Source organism: Canis lupus, chromosome 30 (assembly GCF_011100685.1).
Source record: "Canis lupus familiaris isolate Mischka breed German Shepherd chromosome 30, alternate assembly UU_Cfam_GSD_1.0, whole genome shotgun sequence".
NCBI lineage: Eukaryota > Metazoa > Chordata > Mammalia > Carnivora > Canidae > Canis > Canis lupus.
The window spans coordinates 35,821,591-35,848,248 of NC_049251.1; the positions used below are offsets into that span (position 1 = coordinate 35,821,591).

Sequence of the window (26,658 nt, forward strand, 5' to 3'; positions counted from 1 at the left end):
CTTACCTGGGGGGGGCCGGGGGGGTGTTGAGAGGTGGGGTGTTTGGGAAAGGGCCCAAAGAAGCCCTCTGGTGGCTGGAAATGTTCTTGATTTTGATCTAGGTGGTGGTTTCACACATCATAAAAATTAGTTGTGCCGCACACTCAAGATTTGTGCACTTTACTGTATTATGTTAAATCTCAATCAGAACGTGAAAAAATAAAAAATAAATAAAACCAAGAAAACAAACGTGTTAAAGGCTCTCTGTTGGAGGACACCGAAGGAGTGAGCACGGGCTCTTGGGTTCCATCTGGCTTCCATGCCAAGGCAGAGTCCAGGTGCAACAAAGCCAAGCCCAGCTCCAAAATCTCCCACAGGAGTCAAAACCCAGCTTCTCTCCAGCTGGGGTCCCGCCAACCCACAGGCTCTCTCAGTATTTCTCTTCCTGTCCTTCCTCGCCCCTCCATAAACAAAGGCGAGCACATCTGACTCAACACCAGGCAGCTACAGGCACTTTTTTAAAAAATAGATTTTATTTATTAATTCATGAGACACAGACAGAGAGGCAGAGACACAGGCAGAGGGGGAAGCAGGCTCCCTGAGGGGAGCCCAATGCAGGACTCGATCCCAGGACCCCGGGATCACACCCTGAAACGAGAGCAGATGCTCAACCGCTGAGCCCCCGGGGGTCCCCAGGCACTGTTTTAGAAGAGGACTCTCTATCATGTCCTAATTCCTTATGGAGAGTTGCTCAAACCTCCTCCTTTGCAAAGACAGACCCAAAAGACCTAGGAAATGATAGTAATGCAAAAAGTTAACATCCTTTGAGCACTTTATGACACACCAGGCAATGAGAAGGGCATTGTTATTCAATCCTCAGATTAGCGCTGGGACAGGGACCAGTCATCCCCAGTGATAAATGGAAAAATTGAGGCTTGGAGAGAACTTAAACCCTGGTGTGACTCTATGTGACTCTGCTTAACTCTGGTTCTGCCATCCCCCCACAGACCCTCCACTCTGAATGGCTGAATGATTCTCTTGCAGTTCCTGTCCTCAAAGAAGAAAATTCTTGAAGTCAAGAAGGAGATGGTTGTGTGAGAAATCTGTGAAATCCTAGGGGTTTCTTGCCCTTTGGCCAGGGTATGAATTCTCCTAGCTCACAGAGATATCCTGCCTTGATGGAAGGAGGTGGTTTAGGACACTCTGCCCTGGGAATGACAATAGCCAGACTAGTGCCCAGAGAGGAGAGTATGGCAAATGTTGCCCAGCTTGAGCTCTTCCCATTAGAGCACTTAAACTATTCTTGATCTTCTTTACATATGTATGTAAAGAGAAAGAGAGAGAGAAAGTAAGAGCGAGTAGAGATGAGGGGCAGAGGGAGAGAGAGAGAATCCTAAGCAGGCTCCACACCCAGCACATAGCCCCATTCAGGGCTCAATCCCACAACCTTGAGACCATGACCTGAGCTGAAATCAAAAGTTGGATCCTCAACTGACTGTACCACCCAGGTGCCCCATTTTCTTGATCTTCCAAAAGCATCAACCTTGTCTGTTATTCAGGCCATTTAATGTCTATAATGCCGTTACACCATCCAGTTCCCTATCACAGGTTTTATCCATAAGGTTTAAAGACTTGCATATAGAAAGCCTGAGCGAAGGCACTGTGGCATGAAAGGCGGCTGAAACAGGACCAGCTAGGCCCTGGACGTCTACCCTACCATTACCTATGTCTCAGAACATAGGAGCGCAGAAGTGGCCTGTTGGAAGTTTGTGGGCTGGTGTCTGGGATGTGTGAGCACAGCAATTCTACACTGGGAGACTGTTTGGGATCTCCAGGAGGAAGTCTTAGGGAGTTAGAGGAGGTATATAAACTGCATTATCTGTGGTAAACCTGGCATCAATACTACCCTCCCTCCTAAGGTCCGGTCCTCACTGCAGAGATGCCAGGAACTACATTTCCCAGGATGCCTTTCCCCCTATGGCTTGCTAACGGAGACAGGCACTCATGTGAGGCGTGGGCCGTAAAGGATGAAGTTATTCTTCTCTGGAGGCAGTTGCAGCCAGCTGTGTGGGAAGATGGGAGATTTCAGGCAGCCTTCTTTAGGATTGCAGTAGCTTCCAGGCATGCTCTTAACTTCAATCTTTTGGCTGAGATCTGTGTTGGCTTCCTCAACCTTCTATGAGAGCTTCTCTGATCTTTGTTTTTCCAGTTCTTCCAGTGTTTAGTGTTAGACCCCTAATTCCTGTATTATGTCCTTCTTACCTGAAATATGCTGAATGGCTCTTGTTTTCCTAATACAATACAGAACTCAGTTGATCTCAGGATTAATTCAACATTTTGCCATAAATTGGCGCACTGAAACTCCAACGGGTATCAGCTTTCATTGCACTTAGGGGTGTTGCTAGGAGAGGGAATACTGTGAAAGCTTTTTTGCCTTCAAAGCCATTAATGTCTTTGGTTATGAAGCACACAGAGGCAGCCTCTGTGGGCCTATCTGGGCCTTTTTTTCAGCTGCAGTTTTCAGATTGTGAGACAGTCATCCTCTTTCACCCTAGGGACTGCTTAATGGTAGGAAAGGCAGAGAGAGACACAAGGATGCCAAGAAATACTGTTCAAATTAATAAATATAACCTGAGAGTGGAAGCCAGATATTGGGGATGGCTAGTCCTCATCTGGTGGACATCTGTAGTTTTCCTCCACTAAAATTCAAGCTCCACAGGGTTAGGGAGCTTTGTTTGTAGCAATGCATGCAAACACCTGGGACAGTACCTGTGAGTGTTCAGCAAATATTTGTTGGATGAATGGCTAAAAGGCCTCCCAGAGCCGGGAAGTGACACACTCAACTAGGAAGCTGAGATGCCCACAGATTCAACAATCAGGTATTATATGTGTCTTATCTGCTTTTATGCATTTGGGAACCCCCAATCTCATTTAACCTGCTCACCCAATATTTAAGCAAGGACACTTTTTGTTGGGTGCTAGGGATCTAAGAGTCAGCAAGATAGCACATTTCTTGTCTTGCAAACTTACATGAGTTTTTTGATGCCACAAATACTGGGTGCTGTTGAGAACACAAAGACCTCTAACCCAGTTCAAGGTGGGGTGTGGGGGGGGATTTCCAGTAAACTGCCCTTTATATGGAGACCTGAGAGTCAGTGGGAGTTATAAGCAGAGTAAACCTGAGAAAGAGAACTCATTTTCAGATGTGAAAACTGACAACCAAAAAGGGCCCAAGTCACATAGTGGCGGAATGAAAATGACAACCTAGGCATGAATTCCTGGGACCTCTATTAGCAGATGTTGCTACTCCTTCGCTATGACAAGCTTTTTTGGAGAGGATCCTAAATGTAGACTTACTGTCGTCACTGTCCACCTAGCTCTAGGCTGATTAAATGGAGTCTTTAGAGCTAGCAGCTAGCATCTATTACAGAAAACTAATAGCTTGAATCACCTTCAATCGAATTCAGCGGAGTTCCAAAAACTGCTGCTTCTGCTCTTTGTCAATTTGGGGCTCAATCGTTTTCTTAAGCAAAAATCAGCTTTACAAACAAAAATCACTGCTCTTCCTTGGAGTGGAACTGGAGTTTGGGTGGGGGCCGGGATGGTCAGAAAACAAACCACACGTATCGCTGCTTCTGGAAGCTTTGTTCTTTAATGAGCCATGGAGTGACTTGTTCATCAAGCTGCTTTTGTGTAGCTATACAGTGCATGTTCTGAGTGACACAAACTGCACTTTATACAGGTGATGTCTTGCTCTCCCCCCCCAAAAAATAAAACAAAACAAAACAAAAAACCATCCCCAAAGGAAATTACAAAGTGCCTGTTGATTGCATCAGGAATGTAATCAGTTCCGTGGGTGAGATAAATCATTCTTTTTATAGAATTATTCTGTTAAACAGTAAAATGATATTATATTTCACAGGATATGTCCTTTTACAATACATAGTCTTTTAAAAATTTACACTCAGCATACTTATAAATTACTTTAAATCCATTAAAATAATATAATACTAATCTGTAATCCACACCTTTCCCCTAGTAAATACAATTACTCGGTTCAAAAGGTGCATCTTTTATATGACCTAAGAGGGTTGATAAATAGGTATTAAGTACAGATGAACACCAAGGTGATACTCCCCTTCGTGCAGTTTTCTTGAAGAATTTTAACCAAGAGACCAATAAGATCTAATAGATCCACCTCCATAATCATCATTTTGCTGTTAGCTTTTAACACCAAATCAAATGTGGGAGCAGTTCCAGAGAAAAGTGGGTAGGGGCACAGAAAAACAAGGACTCCCTCAAATATCAAAGACTTCTACTACCAAAGCTAGCATGGTGTCATTGGGGGGCAGTGCTGGAAACTGTCACAAAGTTATGGATAGACATAACACATTTGTCAACACAGAATGATTCAAGCCCCATGCCTAGCTTCCCCACCAAGGGGGAAAAAAGAGGAGAGGAGGTTGAGAAAAGCCATCTGGACTGTATTTCTTTTTAAAATTAAAACTCTCTTAACTTTGAACACATCCTGAGAATTTCTTCTCTACTTCACCAAAGTGCTTGTGAAAGGTACATGTTTGTTAGTTATAGTTAAAAAAAAAAAAAAAAAAAAACAAAACATGGCCCATAGTCACTGAGGTGGGCCTTCAGAACCTTGCTGGACTCCTCCTTCTCTGACAGTGAAAACTCTATTGTCATGGAACATAGAAGTCTCCACTAACCTCCCAGCAGCAGGGTAGGAGCTGCAGTTGTTTTCCAAGGCATGAGAAGGTAGGGGCTCTGGTATCCCATCCCCTGACTTCAGGTCCCTCTGTTTCTGCAAGGTCCATATTGGGAACTCCATACCTCCTTTTGTGTTTCCAGAAGCCCAGAGTGGCAAAGGAATTAAAATGGCAGGAAGTACAAAGTGCATTATAAACTAAGCATCCCACCTCCCTGATCCTTGCTGTTAAACAAATTTGTTTCACTTAATGATACACGATGTAACCTTAAAATCATACTTCTCTGCTTCTATTACATTTTCCATTATAAGGGATACCTTGGGTTTAATGGGGAGAAGTGAAAAACCTGGCTTTGTTTGGGGCTGGGAATGTGTGATATGAACAAATTGCTCTGTATTTTGGAGCTTGGGCTCCAAATGTGGGGCTGCCCTGTTGCTGCCACCCAGGGATTCTGTTTGTGGCATTTGAAATCAAAGAAAAGTAAAAGAGAAGCAATAGGAAGCACAATTTTTACATATATTAAGTTAAACATCTTCATCATAAGTGATTGTACTACAGCATCACTTTGTGGTGACATAACTTTAACCACGGAGAGGACCAGATAAGATCAGATGGAAGAAGATACAGCACTTGGTTCTGACAGTTTTTAAGAGTTATGGCTTCATCTCTTCATCAGGCCACCAATACCTGTTACACTATCAGAAGAAAAGCTTTCTTCCCTTTAAAGGGAAGGTCCCACACTTGCTCTCCATTCTTACAATTGTGTGGATCTCTCCTCCCCACCACCCTCCATTCTGGCAGTTTGTTAAATGACTAGAAATCCACAAATCTAGCAACCAAAAAACAAGTATTTTTTATTTAATTTTATCCAAATTCAGGTTCAGGTCCCTGAGAAAAATTATAAAGTCTTTTAACATCCATTGCCTAGTTCCTATAAAGTGACCTATATGTTTTTTTTTTTTAAACTGCCAAAAACTTATTTTGCAAACAAATACAGAAAATCTGCAAAAATTTAGAAGGGAGAACATATGCCAAGATATGTTCTCCAGGCCGTTCCCTGGGGCCAAAGGAAATTATCCAACAAGGGTAAATCTCTTTTTTGTATGGTATTTAACCAATGTTCTGGAGCAAGTAGAGGGTAGTCAATGCCCAGCAGGACACTACTCTCCCAGGAATATTGAAACAACCTGTGCAGCTTGGCTTGGGGCCCCGGGGCACCAGCAGTCCCAATTGGACATGACCATGCTGAGGGGTTGGGTTTTCCTCTAGGAGAGTCTCCAAAGTTCTGATTTTTAAAAGGCTTTACATTTATTACTCCTCAGCACAAACAAGGCGGTGGATGTTTGTGGGATATAAAATCTAACACTTACTCATAACCATCATCATTCTGGATATTTAAAAAGATTCCTTTCCCTAGCTCATTTCTGAAACCAAACCAGGGAGAGAGAAGACTCCTGCTACCTTTAGCTGCCACTCAGAATGATGTTCTAAGTCTGACCTCCGGGGCTTGACAATAACCACTGAGGCAGTGACATGAGGTTCAGTGTTGTGTAACAGGAGAGATTCTGTCTTAACAAAAGGCTTAATATTTCCATAACTTCAAATCGAAGAAGTATGAAAAGAAAAAATAACCAAAATTCAGGTTACAGATGGTAAAGACTCTTTTTCAGAACAGTGCATGTGGTAGTTAGACAAGATGCATTTAGTAACTTTAAAAATAAACATTTTCACATACTTATCTCAAGAAAGAGTATCATGTTTCATTTTCCATATATTATAAATAGCAAAAACAGATTTCTAATCCCACAAATGCTAAGAAGCTTAAAATGCTATTGTAGCTCAGGTGTATGGAGACACCCAGTGGTGAAAAAGATGGTCTGATTTTTCCCTCAACCCAGGGATAGTGGCTTTCAACCCTATCCAATGGCTCCTAATCTGTGGGAAGAAATTCCACCAGGAGGAGGGAAGCATAAGGTTAAAAAGAAATACGCATCCTATACATATATATTTACAGTAAACTTCAGTAACCAGAATATTAACAAAAATAGCTTCAAGTAGTTCTTGATTTATTTTTTCATCTATTTAATACTGATGGTCTGAGGAAAAGAAGATGATAGCTAGATGGTTATATTAAAATTTTTTCTCTTACTTTTTGGCAGCTTTCTGTTAACACTTATTCATGCAGTGTTGTATATGAATGTTTTAGGAGAAGTGATTAAATGGTCATATTATTTGAGTTTGTGGTGGAATTCCACCAGCAGATGAACAAGTTCATATGTGATCTTCAGTTTAATCTATACAAAGAGGAAAGCCTGGGTGGATTAGGTGTTTAGGGATCACCATGTCTCTGAGACACTTAAAAAAAGATCAGAGGAACCTAATCCTAGGACCAGGAAGTATGAAAACAGGAGGGCAACTGAAACTTCAGCCCATGCAATATATTTGGCAGGAACTAACCAGGAGTGAAACCAGCATTATTATGACACTGAATATCATCAAAAAACAAAACATGTACTCTCTGCTTCATCATGTAACCAGATGTCTGAGACATGCTCTGATGGCTTCATGGAAACAATTACTTTTTTACTTTCCTCAGAATATAACATGGAGTATTTCTCAAAAATCTTAAAATAGAGGGCTTAGGCTTTTATAAATCCTTGGAAAAAATTATATTCTACCCCAGCTCCTAACTATCCCAAAATAAACCCAAAGGCTCTTTTGCTTTCACGGTTAAGAAAGATTTATATGTTTTCTTCAAATGTCAAAAACCAGTGGTTCTCTCAGGCCCACCATGTCCCTCCTTGCCCACCCCCCCAAGTTCAACACCCATCTCTGGGAAGGAAAAGAGGATGGAGGAGAGACAACTATGAAGACCTCCACAACTGACCCAAATCCCGCCCCAGGTGGCTCTGTTTAGTGAAATCTCCAGTCAAGTACAGCAGCCAAGGCACAGCTGGCACCATCCCCAGCAGGCTTCAAAGAGGCCTTTCTGCTTTGGCAGGAGGCCCAAGAAATTAGCACACAAGTTCTCAGTTGTATGCTTGGGCAAGAGGCAGGACCACAATTAGGATAGACTATTGTGGACGAGGGGATGAGAAGAGGCCCCAAAGATGAGATGTGTTTACCACTCTGTAGCCATGAAGGGACACACAGCTGCCAGTTCAGACCATAAACTCGTTATTTCCAAAGAGAGCTAGCTGTTGGGTGGAGCTGGAGTCTGTGTCCACAGTTTTCCTGCGGCCAGACACGACTGTCCCCTCTGGGGTCTCTTTGGTTTTCTGAGGTGAGTTTTTCACATTCTTTAATTTTTGTTTGCCCTTTTCAGGGTTGAAGGTTCCTCTGCTGATGAATTGAGGTCTGTCTTCCAGGGATTTGGTCTGGCCCAATGGCCCTTCCATTCCCAGGGCCTCCCCAGCTGAGGCAGCTCGGTAGAATGGAGATTTAGAATAAATCTGAAATCGTTTTCTGGTCCCATGAGAAGATGCAGTGTTAGATGAACACAAAGTAGAGACTGAAGAGTCCACTGAATCCAAAGAGTCTTGCTGCTTTTTTAGCTGCTTTCGTAATTTGCTTGAATGTTCAGACTTGCCAGCTGCCTTCAGGGAGCTAAGGGCTAAGCTTCTCTCTAATCCAAAGAAGAGATCAAAGCTATAAATGACACTTTCCAATTCATCATCCCATAATGAATAGGTTTCACTATTCCCATGTGGTGGGTGAGCTGAAGTCTGAAGGGTCCAGGCTGACCTACTCTGTGCATAACTTGAGAAGTTACCTATTTCTACATATATCATTTGAGAATCAATCCCAAGAAATCTGGAGTTTGACTACACCATTAGGAGAGGCCTACAACTGTCACTATCATTTAAAATACTGCCAGGATACGTAGTAATTCTATGTCTCCCTGAGACATGCCAGGTAGTTAAATACCTCTTTTGGTATAAGCCTATCTCTCAGCAGGGCATAACTCCTGCCAACCACCCTTAGAACATGCATCATGGGTCAGTAAGACAATATATGTTGTGATGATTGGTTTTTCTCTGTGGTAAACAGAGGAGAAAACATTACACTGACAATAAAACTATCATTGCATTAAAGGCTTAGTCTAATGAACAATATATAATGGAAGCTTCACAAAGATCAGTATATTTTAACTCATTAGGACTTTGTCACCTGACAAAGTAGTCTCATTCTTGAAAGGATTTTGTCTTAGCTTGGGAATCTTTACTCCTTCCTTGCAAAACAAATCTGGAGTCTTTGTTCAAGTAAGTTCACTTACCTGATTTCTCAGAGATGACACCTTCAGACTCAATATTCAAATTTTCTGAGCTATCAGCAGTCCCAATGGAGGCCTCAGACTCAAGAGTTTCATCATCAGAGGCCCGGGGTTCCAGTACTAGCATCTCAAACGTTAGCTCCTCCCTGTAAGAGAGAATCAAGAAATCCACTAGCATTTGATAAGAAGTGGAAGGAAGACTAGTAAGAAAAAAGACCTATGATGAAAGCAATTGGAAGTAGCAAGACAGTAACATTTCCTAGTGTTCCCATTCAAGGTGATGATAAAGACCCGCAAATCACAGTAATGATGAAGGCTACAAATAGCAAAGGCTGGGACCTATAATAGAGCCAAGAGTGAGGTGGGAGAAGATGCTGCAGCTGTTAAGATATTTTGGTAAAATGAATTCTGGGCTGGTAATCAAGAGATCACAGTTTTAAACTCATACATAATGTACTAGCAAAGAACTTTCCTCTCCCTGGACTTCAGCTTCCTCATCCACAAAACAAAGAGATTACATGAGATGATCTCTAAGATTCCTTCCAGTTCTTAAACTATTTTCCATGAACCAGCACTAACTGGCTACAGATGATATCCTCTACCTTAACCACCGAGACCTCTGAAGAAGTAAAGCGTTGCATGACCTGTTCTGTCCTTTGCAGCATATGCAACCTCCACTCACAGCATTCTCTCTATTCCTCTTCATCAGGCACCCAATACCTCTCACTTGTGCCCTCTTGTGCCCTCGAGTCTTGGTACTTGGCTCCTAATCTGGCTTTCTCATGACTACTTGATGTCACTCTGATCTATGTTAATTAATGTCTTTGTAAAAGCTCACTTCAGTAGTCCACACCGAGCTGCCTTTGAGGCGCCTTTGTGTCACCTTTGTGTCGGCTACCTCTAACAACCTTTCCTCCACATTATGTGGGCACTTTCTCCAATGGGCAGATCTTAAGAGTTTGTCACTCCCTAGAAATATACCAGTCCACAACTGTCCACAACCTCCTTATCCTTCCACTTTTTACTCCCTTTCAAAGCTTTCTTAGCTATGCTTTCACTCTGCCTAGGTCGAATCATTCATCCTTTAATACTTCCAATACCATTTTCATCAAAACTGAGACCCTCTTTTCAAACCATTCTTACATCAGAGAGATAGCACTACTCTTGCCTTATCATACTCTGCACAACTGAGGCCCCGCTGCTTTTTTAGCTTGCCTAAGTTCTAGAATTAATCCTGGCAGGCAAAAAGTAGTTTAACAACTCCTATGTCTCCTAATGCATCAAGCTCTCAGACCTGGGATCCTGGAACTTATAAACAAAGACCCCCTTAAAATTTTGAAGAGTCTTTATTGTCAGTTAAGAATCAGTACACATACCTTCAAAGAGAACCACAGCATGTCCATCGCCAAGATAGGTATTGTTACCTACCCTTGCTTCAGTGATGGCAGAGGGCACAGAGTCGACTATCTGCCTCTTTCCTAAATTGCAACTAATTTCCCTACCTAGTATCCTAGCACCCACTAGATTTGCTGCCCTGACCATCCAAGTTGGTGGCCCCAGGGCCATACTGACCTTCCGATAATAACCTTTAGGGAGTTCTGAGTAATACCCATTCTTGAGATTTTTTTTGTCTTAGTCTAGGAATCCTTATTCCTCCCTTTAAAGACCAATCTGTTCAATGAGGCTGATGTAGAGCTGTTAGGAATCCTGGCTAAGACTGGCACACCTTGGCCCAGTCAGCCTTCTCCAGAACTGTCAGCTTCAGGTCTCCTGGCTCATGGGGCTTCCTTCGCTAAGGTGACAATTCTTCATCCTGTCACCTAAGTCCAGACAACATGTCTTTGTCATCTTTGTGTCCCTGTATCGCAAGATACAGTACCTGACACATAAATGTTTACTAAATCAGGAAAAATCAAGAGAGCACAGAATGAGGGAAATGAAAACAGGTAATAACTGGCTGCTCCCTTTTCTCCTGGAAACTCACTTCTCTTTCTGCAGGTTCTCAATTTGCTCAGTCAGAACCCTCTCCTCCTGCTGCATAGCTGCTTGCTGCTGTTCAGTGATGTCAGTCTCCCCAGCTGCTTCACTAGTCAAGGTCTCTTCTGGGACATCAGACACAGAGGGCAACCGAACTACAACAGGAGAGGATGGACTTGGATAGATTCCTCGGCGCAGTCGCCCCTTTCCCTGCAAAGAAAAATACATGTTAGGAAGCAAATTGAGTGACTGAATTAGTTTTATGTGACCCATTTAGGATAGCAAGTGTACTTCCATTATACCAGGGGCATGATAGGAATAAATGGAAACATTCTGCAAGGCCTCAGATATTTAGAGAGATACTGTCCATTGAACACATTTAAATTAAGTATTTCTTGAAAGAGCACTAGAAAAAGGGTACTTTGGTGGGTGGGACTACAGGAACAAATTATGCACTGAAGGAGATTCTTCATTTAATCTAAGCTTTATCCATTCCAAACGAAGTATCCACAAATGGTTATTTAAATTTAAATTAGTTAAAATTAAATAAAAGTAAAATTTTAGTTCTGTATTCACACTAGCCGCATTTCAAGTGCTCAATAGCCACAAGTGGCTAGTGGCTACCATAGTGAACAGTACAAGATACAGAACATTTCCATCATCCTAGAAAGTTCTCATGGACAACATTGCTCTATAACTTTAACCTTGGAATGCAGAATTTCTCTAGGAAGACTACAGAAACATGTCCTGAAAAGTCAGTTTCATTTAACAAAAGTCATTTATATATCACAGGATGCTAGTGAGAGAGATTCTTTGAGAGTACCTCAAGAAATCTTCTTGAGATCAGAGGGAGAAAAAAACCTTATTGCTTTCAAATTGGTTACCTTGTATATGACTTTAGCTTCTGATAATACCAGCCTAGGTATTTCAGATTAAACTTTCTGCTGGGAGCAACTGGACGAAACATAAAAAGCCCAAAATATTCTTGAAGGCACTAGAGAGCTAGTTAACAAAGCAAAAACCAAAGAGAGGCTAGTTCAGTATTCAGGGCTAATCTAAATTTAAGAAGAGGTGGCTGAGAATCTGTGTAGAGCTTTTGACAGACTACAGCAGGGGTTAGCAAATTATGACCCTGGGCCAAGTCTGGCATTGTGCCTGATTTTGTAATTAAAGCTTTACTGAAATACATTCATGCTCATTAATTCACACATTGTCTATGAGTCTTCCAAAGAACAATGGCAGCACTGATTGTTGCATCAAAGACTGTATGGTCCACAAAGCCTAAAATATTTACTTTCTGGTCCTTTATAGAAAAAGTTTTCCAACTCCTGGGGTAGAGAATAAAAACTGGAGTCCAGACCCACACAAGGGTGGACTGCTGCCGGGTAAAACCTCCATGTCTGACTGGGATCCCTGAGGTTTGCATACTAAACATAAGAGTAAGCTGAAAAAACAGTCCTTTTGGACACTGTAGCCTAGCTTCGAGTCATCTGAATGGTCCAGAACATTGTAATTCCTAAAACTGCATTATTAAAGTAATCCAAGATTGGTAATGCCCTAGAACCTGACAGAAAAAAAAATGGAAATATGCCTTGGAGGAAAGTCATATCAGGCCACAAAATATTTTTACAAATAGTTTTTCAAATATTATGTATGACACATAAAGTAACCCAGCACAAAAGGAGACAAGACAACGTAAATGAAAACTAGTGAAAACAACAAAACCCAGAAACCTTCAATGACTCCAGATATTGTGGCTATCAGACAGACTTAAAATAACCATGCTAAAGGAGATAGACATAGTTGAAACAGTAGACTGGAAGTCAGAAGAAAATATAAAGAATCAAGCAGAGAAAACAAAAGAGGGTAAATTATAGAGGACACAATAAAAATATCTACCATATGTAAAAAGAATACCAGAAGAGGAGGGATCCTATAGAATGCTGAAGAGATACTGACAGAGCATTTTTCAAAACCAATTAAAGATACCAACCTGCTGGCTGAAGAAAGCCTTCAAACTCTAAGGAAGATGAAGAAAAAGAAGTCCATACATAGATACAAGTGCTAAAAATTAAAGGCAAGAGATAATCTTAAGATTGATTGATTGTTTGATTTATAAGAGAGCAAGTGAGCATGCATGCAAGAACAGGGGGAGGAGCAGAGGGAGAGGGACAAGCAGACTCCTCACTGAGCACAGAGCCTGATGCAGAGCTCAATCTCATGGTCCCTCAGATCACGACCTGAGCTGAAATCAAGAGTTGGGATGCCTAACTGACTGAGCTACCCAGGCGCCCCAAAGCAAGAAATAATCTTAAAAGTAGTCAGGAAAAAAGGTATACCTGCAACAAGGATACAAAGTTAATATTCAGAAATCAGTTGCATTTCTGTACACTCATAATGAAGTAGCAGAAAGAGAAACTGAAAGAACAATTCCATTTACAATAGCACCTAAAAGAATAAAGTACTTAGTAATAAACTTAACCAAAGAGGTGAAAGACCTGTACTCCAAAAACTACGTAACACTGATGAAAGAAATTTAAGATGACATAAACAAGTGGAAAATACTCCATACTCATGGATTAGAATTAATATTGCTGAAGGTCCATACTACCCAAAACAATCTATAGATTCAATGCAATCTCTATCAAAATAGCAACAGTATTTTTCACAAAACTAAAACAAATACTAAAATTTCTATGGAATCATAAGGACCCTGAATAGCCAAAGCTATCTTGAGAAAGAACAACAAAACTGCAGATATCACAATTCCAGATTTCAAGATATACTACAAAGCTGTAGTAATAAAAACAGTATGCTACTTGCACAAAAACAGACATGTAAATCAATGGAACATAACAGAGTGTCCAGAAACAAACCCTTGCTTAATGGTCAATTAATTTACAACAAAGGAGGTAAGAATATACAATAGGGAAAAGACTGTCTTTTCAACAAATGGTGCTGGGAAAACTGGATAGTTACATGTAAAAGAATGAAACTGGATCGCTTTCTTATACCATACACAAAAATAAACTCAAAATGGATTAAAGACCTAAATATGAGACTGAAACCATAAAACTCTTAGAACACAGGCAGTAATTTCTCTGACATCGGCTATAGCAACATTTTTCTAGATATGTCTCTTAAGGTAAGGGAAACAAAAGTAAAAATAAATACTAGGACTACATCAAAATAAAAAGCCTTTGCACAGTGGAGGAAACCAGCGACAAAACAAAAAAGCAACCTACTGAATGTGAAGATATTTTCAAATCATATATCCAATAAAGGGTTATATCCAAAATATATAAAGAACTCACACAATTCAAAACCAAAAAATCACAAATAATCTAATTAAAAAATGGGTAGAAGGCCTGAAAGAGCATTTTTCTAAAGAAGACATACAGATGACCTACAGATACATGAAAAGATGCTCAACATCACTCATCATCAGGGAAATGCAAATCAAAACCATAATGAGATATCATCTTGCATTTGTCAGAATGGCTAGAATCAAAAAGACAAGAAATAACAAGTAGTAGTGAGGATATGGAAAAAAAGGAACCTTCTTACACTGACGGTGGGAATGTAAATTGGTACAGCTACCTTAAAAAACAGTATGGAGTTCCTAAAAAATTTAGCAAAACTACCATATGATCTAGTAATTCCACCACTGGATATTCACTCCAAGAAAATGGAAATACTAATTTGAAAAGACATATGCACCCCTATGTTTACTGCAGCATTAATTTACAATAGCAAAATTATATGAGCAGCCCAAATGTCCACTGATTGATAAATGGATAAAGAAGTAATGGAATATTAGTCATAAAAAAGGATGAGATCTTGCCATTTGTGACAACACAGATGGAACGAGAGGGTATCATGCTAAGTGAAAAAGTCAGATAAAGACAAATTCGTGATTTCCTTTATATGAGGAATCTAAAAAAACAAAATGAATAAACAAAAAAAAAAACAGAATCAGACCTATAAATAAATAGAACAAACTGATGGTTGCCAGAGGGAAGGGGGTAGGGAGATAGACTAAGGGAAGTAGGAGATCCAGGCTTCCAGTTATGGAATGTATAAATCATGGGAATGGAAGGTACAGCACAGGGAATTTAGTCAGTGGTACAGTAACAGCACTGCATATGACAGATGGTAGCTATACCTGTGGTGAGCATATAGCATAACATATATTTGTTGAATTACTATATTGTACACCTGAAACTAACATAACATTGTGTTAACTATACTCAAAAATTTTTAATTAAGTGATGAAATGGAGAGCTATATATATATACATGTACAACAAAGAAGAAACTATTAGGTTCAAAGGTTACTTTTCAACAGCAATAATGGGAGGCAAAACACAATAGATGGTATTTTTACAGTGATGAAAGGAAAAAAGAAACTGCCAACATAGAATTCTACATAGAACAAAACCATCTTTAAGAATGAAGTTGAAATAAAGACATTTTCAGGCAGACTTAGATGGAAATCTGTCACCAATACAATTGCACTAAAGGCATATAGAAATGAAGAGAAGTCACAGGAGGGATACATGAAGATTAAGAAAAACAATAAATATGTGAGTAATGAATATTGACTGAATGAATATTGACTGCATAAAGTATAAGAATAATGTGTTGGATTTAAAGTATACAGATAATTAAAAATAACAATAGCAACTATACCATATAATAGCCAAAGCATAAGAAAGTTCTCATATTATGTGGAAAAAAGATAAAAGTACGAATTAACAGACTTCGACAGTCATAGATTTATGTTGTAGTCTTTAGGTTAACTACTAAAAAAAAAAAAGAGTAATAAAGTGTAAAACTAGAGAAGAAAAAATAGAATAGAAAATAATCAAAAGAAAAAGGCAAAACAAAACAAAAACAAAAACAACAAACCCAAAAGGGCAAGAAAGAAAAGGAACATGTATCAGGTAGGAAAAATAAAAAGCACAAAATAAAATAGATTTGAATACCAATATATTAGTGATTACATTAAATGTAAATAGATTATAAGCTCACTTTAAAATCTGAAGACTGTCAGACTATTTAGTAAAGAAAACCCAAGTGTATAAGGGACACATATAAAACATTCAGAATTCAGAAAAGCTGAAGGTAAAAAGATCGGAATAAAAAATATAGCATGTCTAATCAAAAGAAAACTGGTGTAGCTATATAAACTCAAGGCAAAGTAAACTTTAAGGTAAGAAGTGTTACCTGTGATGAAGAGATATTTCACAATTTACAAAAACTCAAATTATGAAGACGACAGAAGACTTCCAAATTTGGAAATACCTAAGAAATGGCTTCTGAAAATTTTAAGTAACATACTGGCAGAAATACTCCAAGAAATGCAAAGCTATAACTGGAACAGAAAAAAACAAATGTGTACACACAGACCAGTAAAGCTACAGAATGGAACAACTTGATAAACATCAGGTGATGTAATAGACTATAAAAGATTTAGTATCTAACAATTTCAGAATACTCATTATTTTAAAGCATATACAGCAAGACACTACATTTCCAAGGGGTTGAAATAATTTATCTGACCTTTAAAGTAATTTAAAATAAATTTCCTGTCTCATCACAAAGAGAAAACTAAAAATCCCTATGTATTCAGAAATTAAGATAAGACTTCAAAATATTCATGGACAAAGAAGAAACCACAATGGAAATAATAAATTATTTTGAATAACGGTATCAAAATATGTAAGATACACTTTAGCATGCTTACCTTAAAGTTATAGCCTTACATGCATACATTAGAAAAAGAGAAAGGTTAAAAATTAAAGAGATAAGCATCAATTCATGAAACTAGATCAAGAATAACAAAGTAAACCAAAGGAGGAAAAAAGGAAACAAGGATAGGAGTAAATGAACATTAGAAAAAAAAAAGAGGCTCAAAATCAAAATGTAACTTTTTGAAATGACTGATAAAACTTTAGGACCCTGGCAAGACTGACAAATAAAAAACAAGAACTCATAGATAACCAAAGGCAAGAATGAAAAAAGGGACACTACTACAAATCTTGTAGGTATGAAAAGGGTAAGAGGCTACTATGAACAACTGTATGTCAGTAAATCTGGAAGTTTACACAAAGTGGAGAAATTTCCACAAAAATCCAAGTAATTAATACTGTCAAAGAAGGTATTAAAAATATGAAAAATCTTATAAATTGAATCCATAAATTAAAACCTTTCCAGAAAGAAAACCCTGGGCCCAGATGATTTTACTAGGAAACAAGAAGACAAATTCTTCCACAAAAGTTTTTAAAAAAATAACTCTTCCCCAACTCACTTTTTTTTTTTTTATTTTTTTTTCCCAACTCACTTTTAGAGGTCAGAATTTACCTTGATATCAAAACATAACAAGGATATTAAAAGGACTATTATAGGACAATTTTACTCATTACCACAGGTGCAAAAATCCTAAAAACATACTATAAACTGAATCAAACAATATATAAGAAGGACATTACCTCAAGACTAAGTTGATTTATTGCAATAATATGTAATGTATTTAACATAAGAATTCACTGTGTGTGTATATATATCAATAAAATTAAAAAGTCTCATGCACAACGAAATACAAATAGTAACAGCAATTCATAAAATTCAACATAAAATAGTAACAACTCAGAAAATTAGGAATAAAAGGGAACATACCTAAAGAGCATCTACAAAAATTCTATAGCAAACATCTTACTTTGTGATGGAAGATTGAAAGCTTTCCCATTCAGATTGGGAACATGCCAACAATGATCCCTATCAGCACTTCCTTTCAACACTGTACTGGAGGTCTAGCTGATGTGAGAGAAAAAAATAAATGGCATAAAGAACAAATGAAGCTATCATTATTCATGGACAATATGATTGTAGAGGTAGAAAATACAAAGAGATTCACAGAAAAATATCAGAATAAGTTCAGCAAAGTTACCAGATAAAAGGTGAAAAATACCAAAATCAATTGTACTTAATGAGCAACAGATACAAATATTTTACATAACATTTATAATTATATTAAAAATATTAAAATCCTTGTAATAATTCAAACTAAAGATGTGTAAGATTCTTACACACAAAACTTTAAAACATTTTTGAGAGGAAATGGTCCATATGAGAGAGAAATCATGTTCATGGAAGGGAACAATACTGAAAAAAGGTCAATTCTCTCTAAAGCAATCTGTAAATTCAATGGAATCTCAGTAAAAATCCCATGACAATTTTTGTGAAGCTGATTCATGAAGAGCCAAGAATAATCAAAGCGCTATCGAAGAAGGTAGGATGACTTGCTCCAGCAGATATTTTTAGAAAGTTAGAGTCATTAAAACGCTGGTATTGGTACAAGGTCAAAAGAAAGAGCCTAGGAACAGATCCATGTACATACAGACTCTTGATTTATAATAAAAGAAGAACTTCATGGCAGTATGAAAAGAATGCTTTTAAAATTTTATTTATTTATTTTATTTATTTTTTAGAGCAAGACAGCAAGCAAATGGGGGTAGGGGAGGGAGAGGGGGAGGGAGAGAGACAATCTTAAGCAGGCTACTCACCAGGCATAGAGCCAAATGTGGGGCTCAATCTGATGACCCCTGAGATCAGACCTGAGCAGAAATTAAGAGTCTGATGCTTAACTAAGCCACCCACGTATCCCAAGAATAATTTTTAAATAAATGGTGCTGGAAAAACTGGAATCCATGTGGAAATATAAAGATCACTGCCTTCAATTCAAGTTTTTTTTACCAAAAACTGCCTCCAGGTGGACTGGATACCTAAATATCAAAGGCAGAGCAATAAAGTTTTTAAAAGATAGTAAAGATGATCTTTATAGCCTCAGGTAGTAAAAATAATTCTTACACATGACCCTAAAAGTTAAGCCTACATTAAAATTAAGAACCTTTGTTAATCAAAAAGATACCTTTAAAAGTGGAAGAAAAAAGTCTGAAACAGAAGTAACTAGAATTCATAGAGAATTCCTACAGATCAAAGACCAATTAGGAAAACAGGCAAGAGATGTGAACAGAGCCTTCACAAAAGAGATCCAAGTGGCCAATATACTTATGAAGAGGTACTTAAGCACATTAGAGATATAGCACAAAAATGCAAATTAAACCACTCTGACACATCCATTAAAATGGCTAAAATGAAGGAATCTGGCAAATATGTACTGGGGTAGAACAACTGGGAATCCTCATACACACACTGTTAGAATAACACAACCATATTGGAAAAAAGTTTGCTATTATGTAATAATGTTGAAGATACATATACCTGTGACATCCATTAAAATGGCTAAAATGAAGGAATCTGGCAAATATGTACTGGGGTAGAACAACTGGGAATCCTCATACACACACTGTTAGAATAACACAACCATATTGGAAAAAAGTTTGCTATTATGTAATAATGTTGAAGATACATATACCTGTGACCCAGTAATTCTATTCCTATGTATCATCAACAAAATATATGCATATGTCCATCAAAAACACATGCATCAGAATGTTCATAGCAGCATTATTCATAACTCCCCAAAACACAAGCCAAAAGTCCCTTAACACTAAAATGGATAAACTGTGGTATACATGTATACTGAGATACTATATGGTTAACAACAATGAGCTACATACATCTAAACACAACAATATGGATAAGTCTTACACACATAACATTGAGTGAAATAAGTCAGATATAAAATACATGTTACATGATTCCATTTTTATAAAGCTCACAAACAGAACAAATCTAGAGTGTTCAGAAATACGTACAACGACAAATAAAACAGAGTAAGTAACATAAAACTCAGGTTACTGCTTACCTTGGGAGGGAGAGAAGGGGCTGTGTTTGGATAGAGAAAGAGGAGTCTCTGGGGGTGCTGGCAATGTTCTATTTCTTGACCTAAGGTGGTATTTGGATAGTCCCTTTATAATTATGTCTGTATGTTTCTGTGCTTTTCTATACGTATTTCACAATAAAAAATATATTTTAAGAGGTCCTTTTCAAAGTTAGCTATTTATGCAAATATATCGGTATCTTTTAAATAGCATGGGACAATAAACTGACAGATTTCTGAGTTGATTTTGGGAAGAAAGAAGATAGGCTGTCTCAGAAACAAACTGCTGTTCTAGCCCATGTGGTGAAGTGGAGGGCGGCTCTCAGAGCATTCAGACTAACTCTTCCAAACTCATGCATTCTAAATCCACAATAGGATGAAAATCAAGAGGATTACAAGATTGCTATTCTCCTTTCAGTTCTGAGTTCAAAAAGTAAAGGATATAATAAAAGAAAGGCCCTCAAAACAGAAGATCAGTCTGCAAATTTTACAAAGGATGACTCAGAAGAAGATGGCATTGTGAAACCAGGGCAGAGAACAGAGTTTGGAGTTAATATCAACAGTGTCCATTATGACTGGTCACAATCACATTATAAATTTCAGAAATCTTGATTTTTGATTATTTTAATGAAGTCAAATGAATGACCAAAACATGATGTGATATAAAAGCCTCAGGGAGCTGGAAAAATCTGAACTTATTCCTACTACACACTTACCAGTATTCAATAAATGAGTTGCCTTTGTTCAGCGTTCATATCATCTAGCCAATTAAGTAGTTCAACATGGGTTAACTTAGAATTATTTAAGACAGCTGAAGAAAATCAAACAGGCTGTTCAGGCCTAAATTCTAATCAGTATTTTTTTTTTAAGATTTATTCATAGAGACACACACCCACACACACACACACAGAGAGAGAGAGAGAGAGAGAGAGAGGCAGAGACACAGGCAGAGGGAGAAGCAAGCTCCATGCAGGGAGCCCGACGTGGGACTAGATCCCAGGTCTTCAGGATCAAGCCCTGGGCCACAGGCGACACTAAACCACTGTGCCACCAGGGCTGCCCTCTAATCAGTATTAAACAAAGATGAAAAAAAGGTGAAATCCCCAAGTTCTCTGACAAGTTCAAAGAGTACTTTTTAAAGTTGATTACATAGAGCTTCTAGAAATATGGAAATGGAAAACTACTAATATTGTGTTAAAACTGGACATAAATTTGTATACTGTAGGGTTTTTTGTAAAATCTGCAAACATACCAAATTATTAACACTAGTTTGAGTGGAGTAATATCTTTTATTTTCTATATTTTTCTGTACTTTCAAACTTTCCTATAACGGCATGACTTTATTATAATTTTTTTCAGAGCAATGTTCACTTGCATATTCTTTTAGTGCTTTTACCCGTAATTGGTTTTCTACCATCTATGCAGAAGTCAACAAAGTGAAAAGGCAAATATTTTCTTGGCATTATAATAAAAGTAGATTTGACTTCATGGACTCTCTGAAGAGTCAGCAGTTAAGACGCTGAGCAGTGGTTGGTATAATCCTTTGTTCATTTTTCACTAGATAGCTGGTCTTTCTGTATTTATTTATAGGAGCTTCTCCTCATTAATCTAGGGAAAATTAGAGCCTGTGATGTGAGTTGTAAATATTTTCTTAGGATGTGTCATTTCCCCTTTGCCTTGCTTACAGTCATTTCTATCATACAGTAATACTTTCTATCTATGCTAATAAACCTATCAACTTTTCTTTTAATGGTTTTGTATAATAGAAAAAACTTCTCCAAGATTACAGGATATTTTTCTATCATAATAGGGATTTTATTAGTTTGGATTGATCACATACTTTATGAAAAATTTATACCCAATTCATTGGGCAAATACTGAATATAAAATCATAAGTTCTTTTCTGAGGAACGTATTTCATTGATATTCCAGCTTAAACTTTAGAGATAAATTATTCCTAAAATTAGGATATTGACTATAATTATCTGCTAATGTTGGCAAGTATAGATCTGAAGTCTAATCCAGGTTTCAATATCGTACATAATATTCAAATTTCCAATCCAAGTTACTAGGAAAAGCTGGACTATCACTACCAAAGATGTCACAGATAAAACACAAATCTCAAATATCAGGGAGGAGTTTAAGACATTATGGAGAGTTACCTATTTTCAATTAAAAAAAATTTATGTTTTAAATTTTTTTCCCTGTCTTTAAATTCCAATTAACATACAGTATAATAAAGTTTCAAGAATATAATTTAGTAATTCATCACTTACATACAACACTTGGTGCTCATCACAAATACCCCCCTTAATACCCTATTTAATCTCCCCTTCCTGGGACTCCAACGCACTTCTAACCTCCTCTTCAGTAAGCATCAATTTGTTCTCTATAGAGTCTGTTCCTTGGTTTGTTTCTCTTTTCCCCCCATGTTCATTTGTTTTATTTCTTAAACTCCACATATGAGTGAAATCATATGATATTTGTTTTTCTCTGACTTATTTTACTTAGCATAATACTCCCTAGTTCCATCTACGTACGTCATTGCAAATGGCAAGATTTCATTCTTTTTTATGGCTGAGTAATATTCCATTATGTGTTGTATGTGTGTGTATGCACACCACATCTTCTTTATCCATCAGTTGATGAACATTTGGGCTCTTTCCATAATTTAGCTATTGCCGATTATGCTGCTATAAACATCAGGGTGTATGTGTCCTTTTGAATCAATTATTTGAATCCTTTGGGTAAATACTTAGTACTACAATTGCTAGATCATTGGGTAGCTCTATTTTTAACTTTTTGAGGAACTTCCATACTTTTTTCCAGAGAGGCTGCACCAGTTTGCATTCCAACCAACAGTATAAAACACTGATGAAAGAAATTGAAGATGACACAAAGAAATGGAAAGACATTCCACGTTCATGAATTGCAGGAACAAATATTGTTAAAATGTCTGTACTACCCAAAGCAATCTATACATTTAATGCAATCCCTATCAAAATACCAACAGCATTTTTCACAGAGCTAGAACAAACAATCCTAAAATTTGTATTGACCCACAGAAGATCCCTAGTAGTCAAAGCAATCTTGAAAAAAAAAAAAAAAAAAGCAAAGCAGGAAGCATCACAATTCTGTACTTCAAGCTAATATCACAAAGCTACAGTAATCAAGACAGTATGATTCTGGCACCAAACCAAACACACAGATCAATGGAACACAGAATAGAAAAACCAGAAGTGGACCCACAACTATATGTCTACTACTAATAAAGCAGGAATGAGTATCCAATGGAAAAAAAGACAGCCTCAACAAATGTTATTGGGAAAACTGGACAGTAACCTACAAAAGAATGAAAATGAAACTGGATCACTTTCTTACACCATACACAAAAATACATTCAAATGGATTAAAACACCTAGAGAAGAGAACACAGGCTGCAACCTCTTCAACACTGGCCTTAGCAACTTCCTCCTAGATAAGCTCCTGAGGCAAGGGAAACAAAAGCAAAAATGAACCATAGGATTTCATCAAAATAAAATGCTTCTGCATAGTGAAGGAAACAGCAAAACTACAAGGCAACCTCAGAATAGGAGAAGATATTTGCAAATGACATATCTGATAAAGGGTTGGTATCTAAAAATCTATAAAGAACTTCTAAAACTTGACACCCCCAAAAAACAAATAATACAGGTAAAACATGGGTAGAAGACATGAAGAGACATTTTTCCAAAGAAGACATACAGATGGCTAATGGACACATGACAAGATGCTCAACATCACCCATCATCAGGGAAATGCAAATCAAAACCACAATGAGATACTGCCTCACACCTGTCAGAATGGCTAAAATTAACAACATAGGAAACAACAGGTGTTAGTGAGGATGTGGAGAAAAGGGAACCCTCCTACACAATATATTTATTTCTGAAGTATAATTGTATACAAAAAGTATACAATTTTACATTAGTTTCAAGTGTTCAACATATTAATTCAACAATTCTATACATTACTCAATGCTCACTATGATTAGTTTGTACAGAAAAAATAAACTAGTACTGGATTTCATGCTTTCAAAATGGAAGGAAGTGGGATTCCTTCTTCTTTTCATAAATCTGCTTTATATATGTTCTTAGTAGCTTTTATGTGGATGTATATTTTTCACACCAGTTGGGTAAATGCACTGGGAGGATAGCTGCTATACCATATGGTGACACTATGCTTAACTTCAAAAGAATCTCATAAGATGTCTTCTTAAGAGGTTGTACCATTTGTATTCCCATCAGTAATGAATAAGGAGATTTCTTCTTGTCCCACATCCTCACCAGCAATTGTATCATCAGTTTTGGTATTTAGCCATTCTAATGGATGGACAGAGTATGTCACTGGAGGTCTAATTTGCTTTTCTTTAATGTATAATGCATATCATTTTCCAGTAATTCCCCAAGATGAGCAATTTACACATGCTTATTTCCCACTTATGTATATTATTTGGTAAGATACCTACTCATATTGCCCTATTTATCCTAATTTAGAGTCTCTTTTCTTACTGTAGAGTTTTCCTAGTTATCTGAATATTTTGCATGCAAATCTTTCTTAAGATTTGTGTTCTGAAAATAAATAAATAAATAAAAATTATATTTTTAAATGAAATCCAAGAAACAGAGTAGATTGACTGGTGGTTGCCAGGGGTTAGGGTATGGGTGTAGGGGATATGGATGATAGTGGTCAAAGTGTAAAATTTTCCAGCTAGAAGATGAATGAATTATGGGGATGTAATGTACAACATGCTAACTATAGTTATTAACATAATACTGTATATTTGAAAGTTGCTAAGAGAGTAAATCTTAAAATGAACTCACCACTACCACCACCAACAAAAAAAAAAAAAAAAAAAAGTAACTATGTGTGTGGGGTAATGGATATGCTCAGATAACCGTCTCCTGAATTCCTTAACCAACAAAAATAAATGTATGAGATCATAAGTGTTTATTACTGTTTTAAGTCATTAAGTTTTTGGTAATTTGTTACATAGCAATAGATGACTAAGTCTTTTATAGGTCTCTTAATTTTCAGTTATCCATGACAATCTTTATTTATTATTTGTAAATTTATGACTATTCCATTTTCATTAGATTAGCTGATGATTTTTTTTTTCAGAGAATCAATTTTATTAGTTTCATCATTTTTTGTTGTTTCTGGTGTATTTCCTGCTTTTACCATCATTTCCTTCTTTCTCCTTTCCTCAAGTTTATTTTGTTGTTCTAACTTCTTGATTTACATGTTTTATTTTTAAGGCAAAAAAAAATTTCCTGGGCAGCTCCGGTGGCGCAGCGGTTTAGCGCTGCCTGCAGCCCAGGGTGTGATCCTGGAGACCCAGGATCGAGTCCCACATTGGGCTTCCTGCATGGAGCCTGCTTCTCCCTCTGCCTGTGTCTCTGCCTCTATCTCGCTCTCTCTGAATGAATAAATAAATAAATCTTTAAAAAAAATTTCCTTTGAACACTGCTTTAGCTATATATCCCAGGAACTCAAGATAGTGTTTTTATTGTAATTTTTATTTTTATTTTTTATTTTTTATCATAATTTTTAAATTACTCAATAATTTCCTCTTTGCCTTTGAGGTTTTTCTTATGGCCTAATGTTTTCCCATAGGTTTATTATTTTAATTAAATTTTATTTAATGAAATATTTTATACCAATAGATAATACAAAATTTACAAGTACAGTTTCAATGACAATAAAATAAATACCTGTGTGGCCACTAACCAGATATTGATGTGCTATGGCCTCATTTTGAGAATATCCTATGGGTAGCCAAAAAAGTGTACATTTTCTCTTTGTGGATATGTAATTACATGTGTAGTAAGTAGTCCGCCCCCATTGTCTGTGGAGGATACGCTCCAATGCCAACAGTGGAGGCCTAAAACCATGGAAAATACTGAACCCTGTATATACTGTATCTTTTCCCCCGTACATACATTACAATAATAAAGTTTAATTAATAAATTAGGCACAATAAGTGATCGACAATTATAACAATGTACTGTAATAAAGCTATGTAAATGTGGTATTTCTTTCTCTCAAAATATCTTATAGTGCTGTACTTACCCTTCTTGTGATGATGGGAGATGATAAAATGCCTGTGAGATGGAATTGAATAATGTAGGCACTGTAGCATTAGGCTCCTACTGACCTTCTGATACATGTCAGAAGGAGGATTACCTGCTTCTAGACTATGCCTGGAACATGGGTAACAAACCACAGAAAACGCAAATCATAGATAAGCAGGAACTACTACATATACACATTAGACCAGTCATTAATTATGGTATTTAAGGATATTCACTTTAAACAATCTTTCCTGGTACTAATTATTCCCTAAAAAGGAGGACATTCTGTGGTTAAAAATAAGATTTCCATTCCATCCAACAGAGTGCCTGGAAATCTTAGGGTACTCTTCAGTAACACTTACTAGGATACCTGAAGGAGACCCAGGAGGAAATTTCAATTTTATGGTTGAAAAATAAAACTAACATTAACTCTCATTCTAAATATAAAAGTATGATAAAAAGCACCAAAACTTATGTTAAGTACTAAACTATCTACAATATGAGACCTTTGAGAGTCCTAGCTCATTCTCATGGCCCCACGGTGCTAATGTCTCAGTATACTACCAAGCAAAGCCTATTTGGGTTTTAACTGAAGGTTTCCCTTCTGTGCAATTACATATCCAAGTTTCTAGCAATTCTTAGTTATATAGCTTTTTCCAGAATTAAACCATGTATGTTTTGTACCAACATGTGTTTCATTTGGTTAGTTCAGACTCCTCCTCTAAGATCTAACTCATGTGTCACATCT

At 37.3% G+C, this 26,658-nt stretch overlaps 1 protein-coding gene across 1 annotated transcript in view; it reads right to left on the reverse strand.

Moving 5' to 3' along the window:
• Positions 1–3,609: 3,609 nt before the first annotated feature.
• The window catches only part of MYO9A (myosin IXA), a 262,747-nt gene continuing 239,698 nt past the window's right edge, over positions 3,610–26,658 (reverse strand). The window contains 3 exon segments of the mRNA XM_038580865.1: positions 3,610–8,325; positions 8,977–9,119; positions 10,958–11,160. Coding sequence (XP_038436793.1) covers positions 7,862–8,325; positions 8,977–9,119; positions 10,958–11,160 — 810 coding nt within the window. The 3' untranslated portion in view covers positions 3,610–7,861.